Source organism: Cucurbita moschata, unplaced genomic scaffold (assembly GCF_002738365.1).
Source record: "Cucurbita moschata cultivar Rifu unplaced genomic scaffold, Cmos_1.0 Cmo_Scf00006, whole genome shotgun sequence".
Lineage (NCBI taxonomy): Eukaryota > Viridiplantae > Streptophyta > Magnoliopsida > Cucurbitales > Cucurbitaceae > Cucurbita > Cucurbita moschata.
In genome coordinates this window covers 974,486-984,190 of record NW_019268522.1, presented here as the reverse complement: position 1 = coordinate 984,190, position 9,705 = coordinate 974,486, and the positions used below count along the sequence as shown (strand labels likewise).

The window sequence follows — 9,705 nt, the reverse complement described above, 5'->3', positions numbered from 1 at the left end:
TTATCCCCCAACCAACATAACATAAAAACCATCACAAAAAATCTCTTACAAACGTTTTCAATTCCGAAGCTAAAAAGAACCGTTGAAACTATACTAAGAGCATGTTTGTGTGTGATTATGGTCGTTCTAAAATCACTCATAAACATGCCTTTTGTAACTTTGATTATGATAAGAACGATTTTATTTATTTCAAGATCATCCTCAACCGTGCTCTAAATACCATCATCGAGCTACAACTTCCGTAACTATTTCACTAGAAACAGAGTAAGTTTGTCGATCGGTCGTAAGGCTACGATCGGTTTCATCACGGACTTTTTTGACAGAGAAAGCAGGCCTTTGTGGATCTTTAAGCTCTGAAGTTGAACTCTTAAGCATTGAAGAGATTTCCAACATGGTTGGCCTATCATCTGCATTTTCTTGAACACAAAGCAAAGCTATCTGTATGCATCTTGTTAGTTTGCAAGTTGACTCAGAATCATCAAGTGATTGATCCATAAACTCCATTCCTCTGCCCTCTTTCCAAGCCTCATATGCCTGAAAATGGGTTTTGAATTGAAACTCAAAGCCATCAACGATCTCATCGTAAAAGTGAACGGAGATAGATAGATCTGTTAAGCTACTACTAGATTCAAAGCGATATCGAATATGCTCGAGTTGACGGGACGGTACAGTTCAAGGTTAAAATACCATTCAGCCTCTATATTTCGGGACTCGTCCCATCTTAATCCATCTACTTTCAAGAAAACTACCACATTAGACTAATAATGAAAGACTTACGTAATCTAGAAGACCCAAACGTTCGTGCTCCCCATTTAGCTCGGTAGTCCTCTTCCCACTTATGATTTGAAGAAGAAGAACTCCAAAACTAAATACGTCTGATTTCGTAGAATAAACTCCTTGCTTCGCATATTCAGGGGGAATATAGCCGCTGCATTTGATGAGAACGAAAGTTAACGTGAGAACAATTTTATTTTGAATCGTAACGTTGTGGAAGAAAATATTGCACTCACTATGTTCCCGCAATCCGGCTCGTGTTTGCTTCAAGTTTTTCTTTCGCGAAGATTCTAGCCATGCCAAAATCTGAAATTTTCGGCTTCATGCCATCGTCCAACAAAATATTACTCGGCTTTAAGTCCCTATGAATTATTGTCAATCTTGAGTATTCTTGCAGGTAAAGAAGTCCTTGAGTTACCCCTTCAATGATCTCTACTCTTTTTGCCCAATTCAACAAATTTTCTCTTCCATGGCCTTCCTTGCAACATGTTCAAGAATAAACCCTAATTAGCAATTCCTAAGCCAAAGCTTGGAAAATTAACAAATTGGATTGGACTTCCTTTGGTCGATCCCTCAAGGAGTCGGTCAAATGGCCTATTTGGCCAATCTCTTGAGGAGTCGACCTAGGCTGTAACGACCCAAATCCTTGTCCTCTTTGGGCTTTCCCTCAAGTGGGCTTTCCCTCAAGGCTTTAAAACGCGGTGTTTTGTTCTCCTCCCCAACCAACGTGGGACATCACAATCCACCCCTCTTCAGGGTCCGTTTCCACACCCTTAAGGATGTTTTGTTCTCCTCCCCAACCAATGTGGGACATCACAATCCACCCCTCTTTAGGGCCCAACGTCCTCGTTGGCATTCTTTCCTTCCTCCAATCGACGTGGGACTCCCGCCAAATCCACCCCCCTTTGGGACCAATGTCCTTACTGGCACATTGTCTCATGTCTACCCCTCTGGGGACAGCCTCCTCACTGGCACATGGTCCGGTGTCTGGCTCTGATACCAGATATTGTCCTCTTTGGGCATTCCCTTTCGGGCTTCCCCTCAAGGCTTTAAAACGCATCTGTTAGGGGAAGGTTTCCACACCCTTATAAAGGGTGTTTTGTTCTCCTCCCCAACCAATGTGGGACATCACATAGGCCGACTTGGTCAACTCCTTAATGGGTCGACTTAGACTGGTTGTTTTGAGGCCTCATTCGGCCAAACAATGTAGTTAATCACTCGAGGGGTCATGCTAGTTTGCTTGACAAAGTCCCTAGGTTCGACCATAGCTTCAATCTATCCCTTCGAGAATCAATTGAGAGACTCGTGATGAACCTTGAAATGAAACAGTAACAGGGAACGAATTATTCCTTATAAGGGTGTGGAAACCTCTCCCTAAAAGATGCGTTTTAAAACCATGAGGCTGACGACGATACGTAATGGGTCTAAGCGGACAATATATGATAGCGAGGAGCTTGTGCTGTTACAAATGGTATCAAAGTTAGTCACCAGACAGTGGGAGACACTGGTCGGAGTAGGGCTAGTCCCTCTTCATAGTAGACGTGTTTTAAAACTAAGAGGCTAACAATGATACGTAACAGGCCAAAGCGGACAATATCTGCTAGCGGTGGGCGTGGACTATTACAGAAACCAACCTTAAGGGTGAGAGAGAAGGTCAATGTTGGCTAATAACCAACTCTTTGACACTCAAAGGATCATATGAGCTCGGGAGGGATTGAGTAGAAGCGGTTCATAATTACGATGACTAGATATTCTGGTGAGATTCTTGAAGAGTGTTAGAGTACTTAAATGTATGTTACAAGTAAACGAGTATAAGATACGAATTTTAACGACATTCTAAGGTACACTTTCTATGCTCTCAACAAATTTGGTGTGTGAGATCCCACATCGGTTGGAGAGGAGAACGAAACACCCTTTATAAGGGTGTGGAAACCTCTTCCTAGCAGACGCGTTTTAAAAACCTTGAGAGGAAGCCCAAACAGGACAATATCTGCTAGCGGTGGGTTGTTACAAATAGTATCAAAGCCAGACACCGGGCAATGTGTCAGCGAAGAGGCTGAGCCTCGAAGGGGGTGGACATGAGGCGATGTGCCAGCAAGGACACTGGGCCTCGAAGGGAGGTGGATTTGGTAGGGGTCCCACATCGATTGGAGAAAGGAACGAGTGCTAGTGAGGACGTTGGGCCCCGAAAGGGAGTGGATTCTGAGATCCCACATCGATTGGGGAGGAGAACGAAACACCGTTTATAAGGGTATGGAAACCTCTCTCTAGTAGACGCGTTTTAAAAACCTCGAGAAAAAGTCTAAAGAGGACAATATCTACTAGCGGTGGGCTGTTACACCATGTTTTAGAAAATTAAACCGAAGGAAAGTCTTACCGAAGAGATGGAAATCGAGGCTTTTGTTAGGCATGTACTCATAAATCAACATATGTTCTTGAGTGTCAACACAGAATCCAACAACTTTCACAAGGTTGACATGTTGTAGTCTTGCAGTGAGCAAAACTTCATTCTTGAACTCTTCAAAACCTTGTCCTGAAGTTGCTGACAGTCTTTTCACTGCTATCTCCTGTCCATTTCCTAATACTCCCTGCAAAGTAGAATGCACATGTTCTAAGTATTTGAAATACGGCCCGAGATTCAAATCCGAACATAATTGAGTAGATAAAACACGAAATAATGTTCTTTAAGTTGAAGGTTCGTATCATATAATACTAAGACATATTGTAACCGTCCAAGCTCACTGCTAGTAGATATTGTCTGTTTTGGCCCGTTACGTATAGCCGTTAGCCTCACAGTTTTAAAACGCGTCTGTTAGGGAGAGGTTTCCACACCCTTACAAGCAATGTTTCGTTCTCCTCTCCAACCGACGTGGGATCTCACAATCCACCCCCCTTAGAGGACAGTGTCTTCACTGGCACACCGTTCGGTGTCTGGCTCTGATACCATTTGTAATAGCCCAAGCCCACCGCTAGCAAATATTGTCCGCTTTGGCCTGTTACACATAGCCATCAGCCTCACGGTTTTAAAACGTGTCTGTTAGGGAGAGGTTTCCACACCCTTATAAGCAATGTTTCATTCTCCTCTCCAACCGATGTGGGATCTCACAATCCACCCCTCTTGGGAGCCCAACGTCTTCGCTGGCACACCACCCGGTGTCTGGCTCTGATACCATTTGTAGCAGTCAAGCCCACCGATAGCAAATATTGTCTATTTTGGCCTGTTACGTATCGCCGTCAGCCTCATAATTTTAAAACGCGTCTGTTAGGGAGAGGTTTCACACCCTTCTAAGCAATGCTTCGTTCCCCTCTCCGATCGATGTGGGATCTCATACGTATACTTCACTTTTCTAACTCCTCCAACCGACCAACGCCATTTTTAGTTGAATTTACGAACTTTTGATATCATCCTAGTCGTAAGATATACTATACTATACTTAAAAGGACTTGGGACAATTCATATTGATATCAAAGATTTTGTGGTGGGTAGCTATATATGTACCTTATAAACAGGGCCATAGCCACCTTGTCCAAGTTTATTCTTGAAAGCAAATTTGTTGGTAGCTCTCTCAATCTCAGCATAGCTAAACACTTGCAAATCAGGAGCACTGTTCTTCAAATCTTCTCCTCCAACAAGATTTTTTATATTGAATTTTGATCTTCTTCCAGCATCTATCAGCACCACGCTCAACCATGGAAAATTATTTCATGAAGATCTTATAACGAATTGTAAAGAAAAACATAAGTTCTTTTAACAACAACTTATCCTCAACCGACACGAGCATGTATAGCAACCCAAGCCCACCGCTAGCAGATATTGTCCGTTTTGGCCCGTTACGTATCGTCATTAGCCTCACAGTTTTAAAACGTGTCTACTAAGGAGAGGTTTTCACACCCTTATAAGGAATGCTTTGTTTCCTTCTCCGACCGACGTAGGATCTCACAATCCACCCCTCCTTAAGGGCCCAACGTCCATGCTAGCCCACCGCCCGGGTTTGACTCTAATACCATTTGTAACAGCTCAAGCCCACCGCTAGTAGATATTGTCCACTTTAGCCCGTTTCGTATCTGTCAGTCTCATGGTTTTAAAACGTGTGTACGAGGGAGAGGTTTCCACACCAATATAAGGAATGCTTCGTTTCCCTCTCCAACCGATGTAGGATCTCATAATCCACCCTCCTTAAGGGCCCAGTGTCCTCGCTGACACACCGCTCGGTGTCTGACTCTGAGACCATTTTGTAATAGTCCAAGCCCACCACTAGCAAATATTGTCCACTTTGGTCCATTACGTATCGCCGTCAGCCTCACGGTTTTAAAACGCGTCTACTACGAAGAGGTTTCCACACCCTTATAAGGAATATTAGTTCCCCTCTCCAACCAATGTAGGATCTCACAATCCACCCTCCTCAAGGGCCCAGCGGCACATCGCCAGATGTCTGACTCTGATACCATTTGTAACAGCCCAAGCCCACCACTAGCAAATATTGTCCATTTTATCCCCTTACGTATCGCCATCAACCTCACAATTTTGAAACGCGTCTACTAGAGAGAGGTTTCCACACCCTTATAAGGAATGCTTCGTTCTCCTCACAACCAACGTGGGATCTCACACCACGACTTAGTGAGTGTTAACGAACATCAACTATTCTTTTAAGGTCAGAGACTCAAATCTTCACGACCCAATAAAAGATATCGTTGTATTAACACAAATCCATCACGAAACAAACAAAAAAAGACGGTTACCTTTGGATTTGTTGGATTTGAGTCTTCTAAACAACAAGAACCCTAGTAAGAGAAGAACAATGGCACCACCAATTGTGGTTGGGACAACTATCAACAAAGATACTTTGTTTTCTTTCTCATTTCCAAACTCGCTAGCTGCAACCAAAAGTTCAAGAACTTAATCAATTCAAATGTAAACAATTCATTTTTCAAGTCTAGAATTCAGCAAAAACACTCCAACCTGCAATAGAAGAGAGCTCCCAATTGTCATCATTAGACACCAACCAAACAAAGTAACCACGCAACCTCCTTTGTTTGACATAATTAACCTTAATTTTAACAACCTTAGCATCATCAAACCCAATCCAAGTAGATCCAACCACACAAAAACTCATCACATAGCTACCATTAAACTCCACATTATCAACCCTGTTGCTCCTCATATAATCCTTTATATCCTTGTATGTAATCGACCCATCAGCAGAAATGGCTGGCCCAATGGCTGCTGCTCCAACACCAAAATCCTCAACATTTTTAAGTGTCCAAGCATAGCCATAAAAGGGCAAAGCCAAAACAATATTAGCAGCAGGCAATCCCTTTGCAATCCACTCACTAATTCCACTGTCTGTGTTTGTTTTATTCAATAATGGATCATACAAAGCTGCAAAAGGAGCTGTAAAATTTGGCCAAAAACTTGGCATGTAATAATCATAACCCAAAAAATTAACCCAGTTCAAGTTATTTCTTATGGAATCAACAGGATATGACCCAAATTCCAAATCTGGAGTGCGTTGAACAGCTGCTGTCAAAATAAGCATTAGCCTTTTTGAGCTTTTAGCCTCTGTTTCAGCTGCTTGTCGCCATTCTTCAAAGAGTTTCCCCATGTTGGACATGTCGGATGTCGTGTTGGATGAAACCCAACAAAAATCAAGCCCATCAAAATCATGGGTTCTTGCAAGTTCAATGGTGGAATCAATGAAGGCCTTTCTATGAGTGAAATTGCTAACCATTGAGGATAGAACATGATAATCTGCATTTCCGCCGCCAATGGAGAGAAGAGTTGACAGAGAAGGGTTTTTTTGCTTGACAATTGCTGTGAAGTTTGAGAAACTTTGAAGCTCAGAGGATGAAAAATGAAGCTCATAAGAAGTGGAGTTTATGAGCTCTGCAAACCCACAGAAAAGATGAGTGAACAGAGGTGAGTTTATGTCGGATGAAGGGGAACCAGCTGCTGATAGCCAATACCCAGCTTTGATCCATGGCTGAGCTTTGGAAGCTTGAAAGAACGTGAAGAACAAGAGAGCACTAATGAAGGATTTTGATACCATGAGGAGATTCTGGTGTTTGTGTGTACGAAATTTACATTTTTTTGATGATCTTTGTTGATGTTCATCCACAAGTTTTGATTTTTCTTTAAAGAAAATGAAACCCGTTTGACTAAGGTGACTAAATTGACTTTTCATTCATTGTTGTTTGTTTAATGAATCATTATTAATGCTGCATAAGACTTGAAAGGGCCAATAATTGGGATTAAGAGGGAAGGAAGGGGAGAGTAGGAGGAGATGGGACGGGGTGGGGTCGGGAAAGCTCGGAGGAAAAATGTAACGGCCCAGATCCATGCTAGTGGATATTGTACTCCCCCTCTTGAGGATTTATTAAAACGTGTATTCTACGGAAACGTTTCCACCCCCTTATAAAGGGTGTTTTGTTCTCCCCTCCAACCAATTTGGGTTCTTACAATCCACCCCTTTCGGGGCCCAGTTTCCTCGCTGGCACTCGTCCGAACCCCCACCAAATCTACCCCCTTCGGGGTTCAGTGTCTTTATTGGCACACTGCCTTATGTCTACCCCTTTCGGTAAAGGGCCTCCTTGCTGACACATAGTCTAGTGTCTAGCTCTGATACCATTTGTAACGTACCAGATCCACTGCTAGAAAATATTGTCCTCTTTGGGCTTCCCCTCAAGGCTTTAAAACGCGTATTCTACGGAAAACGGACACCCTTATAATCCCAACCAATGTGGGTTCTCACAATCCACCTCCTTTGGAGCCCAACATCCTCGCTGGCACTCGTTCTTTTCTCCAATCGATGTGAGACCCCACCAAATCTACCCCCTTCGGGGAAGGGTCTCCCACCCCCTTCGAGCCTAGCGTCCTCGCTGACACTCGATCTTTTCTCCAATCGATATGGGACCCCACCAAATCTACCCCCTTCGGGGAATGGCCTCCTCGATGAATTCACAACATTCCAGAAACAATGGCCCTACCAAAACCAATCCTTCTTCTAATTCTTGAGTTTACGAGCCCGCCACAAAGTCTCTAAGAACAAAAAAGTTGACCAAAAAGACTATTCTATAATCAACTTTTGTTGTTGAATCAAACGGATTTGGCTTGTACACAAATTCTAAAAGAGTTTTCTCAAACTAACTATCTTTCGAGATTTTTAGGATTTTTTTTCATATTTTATTAAAAAAATGTCACATCCCACCTCCATTGAATAGTCACCGATAATAGTTTGTCTCAACTTTGAAATCGAGAAATGACATCGTTTTCAATCTTCGAGATGAAATCAGTCATTTATCCTATTTTTTTAACACAAAAAATTATAAGAAAAGTAAAAAAAAAAAAAATAAATAAATAAAATGCCAACTTATTGCTATTATTATTATTATTATTTTGTTAATTTTAATCTTAATTAGAGTATGCGTTGAAGTATAAAATTTGGAATTATGATCCTAATTAAAATATTATGCCCAAATTTCTGGAACGATTTTTTTTAATGCTGAAAATGACATTTTTATTTTTTTATTAATAATACAGCTGGCATCATGAAGGTTGCCTTCTAATTGAAATAATATTTTTATTTAAAAATTATAAAATTATGTTCTAAATTTTATAAAATAGTCCAGAATTCGAATCAAAATTTAAAAATATCTAAATTGAGAAGCAATAAAGGATCCCACACAGTTTCCAATGAGAGAAAATGAATTGGCAGCTAAGATCCAATTCCTCGATTCGACCTCGACACAAAGTCGGCTAAGGCCTTCATCTAGCATCGAGAAGGCATGTTCCTTACATGCCCTCAAGCTGCATCGTCCTCGTTGAGCTCGTTTTCCATTCCCACAACCTAATTCTCTTGTATATCAACCTCAAGCATACTTCGATCACAAACGAGATGTCAACCTCTATTTGAAGACTCAAATGAGAAGATAAAACCTAAAACATTTGGAGCCAAAAGCTCGAGATGGGACAACTGCATAACACAAAAAATGAAAAGCAAACAAAAGGTTGACTAGTCAATGAGCCACGAAGTATAGCCCAAGATCTAACATGGCCCTGAAAACGAGGATTAAAGCCCAATTTCTAGCCTCAACCTCGATCCTTTGACCTAAAAGGCTGACCTACATGCCCGTGGCTCAAAAATCACTATCAAAACCAATCCGATCAATAAAAATGTCTAGAGTCAACTCCATGAGATTGGCGAGACATTTTAAAGATAATCTAAGATTATTTGAAGTTCTCATTCTTACTTCATATATTTTAAAAATTCTCAAATATAAAAAATAAAAATATTGCATTTTCTTTTTATTAAATTAAAAGTAATAAAATTTTAGTATTAAATCAAATTTGTGTCTATACCTTCTCAATTTAAAAATCAATCTAATAAATATTAAAATTTTTAGATATAAAAAAACATATTATTATTATTATTTTTTAATTTCCTTCGCCAACCATTACTTAGTCCATTCAAACTCGCGATAGTAATTTTAAATTATTTTATTTATCTTTGTCCTCGTCCCAATTTTCATTTAGCTAATAATAATAAAAAAAAATAGACTATTTCTAAAATTAAAAGTCAAAATAAAACTCGTGGAATAATAAGGAACATTATATTTTGAATATTATTTAGTATAAAAATTAACAAAATAGTTTTTCCTTTTCTTTTTAAATACTCTTCAATGAAGTTATTAAAATTTGTGAATTTCAATTTTTTTTCCTATAATTAATTATACAATAATCAAATTTAAATTCATGCAAAATTTCAAATTATTTAAGTTTTTTTATAAATATTTTTACATTACTTATTTATTATTTTTTTTTTGTAATAATTAATAAGTGAATTAGAAAATATTAAATAGATAATAAATAATATTTTGTCAAATGTTTAATATTCCTTTTTCTTCTAGAAAAACATTTTTTTTTATTCCAAAAAA

At 39.8% G+C, this 9,705-nt stretch overlaps 1 protein-coding gene across 2 annotated transcripts; it reads right to left on the bottom strand.

Annotated features, from left to right (window-relative positions):
• LOC111444325 (cysteine-rich receptor-like protein kinase 4) lies at window positions 1–6,882 on the bottom strand. Of its 2 annotated transcripts, none has more exons than XM_023082384.1 (7): window positions 5,735–6,882; window positions 5,515–5,649; window positions 4,274–4,443; window positions 3,152–3,362; window positions 1,011–1,248; window positions 778–928; window positions 1–534 (listed from the first exon to the last, which is right to left on the bottom strand). In XM_023082384.1, exons 1-7 carry the CDS (start codon window positions 6,819–6,821, stop codon window positions 223–225), a joined length of 2,304 nt encoding a protein of 767 aa, XP_022938152.1. In that variant the 5' UTR covers window positions 6,822–6,882; the 3' UTR covers window positions 1–222. The 2 variants fall into 2 exon arrangements, with proteins under 2 accessions (XP_022938152.1, XP_022938153.1); XM_023082385.1 differs by having other exon boundaries at window positions 4,274–4,437.
• Window positions 6,883–9,705: the final 2,823 nt, after the last annotated feature.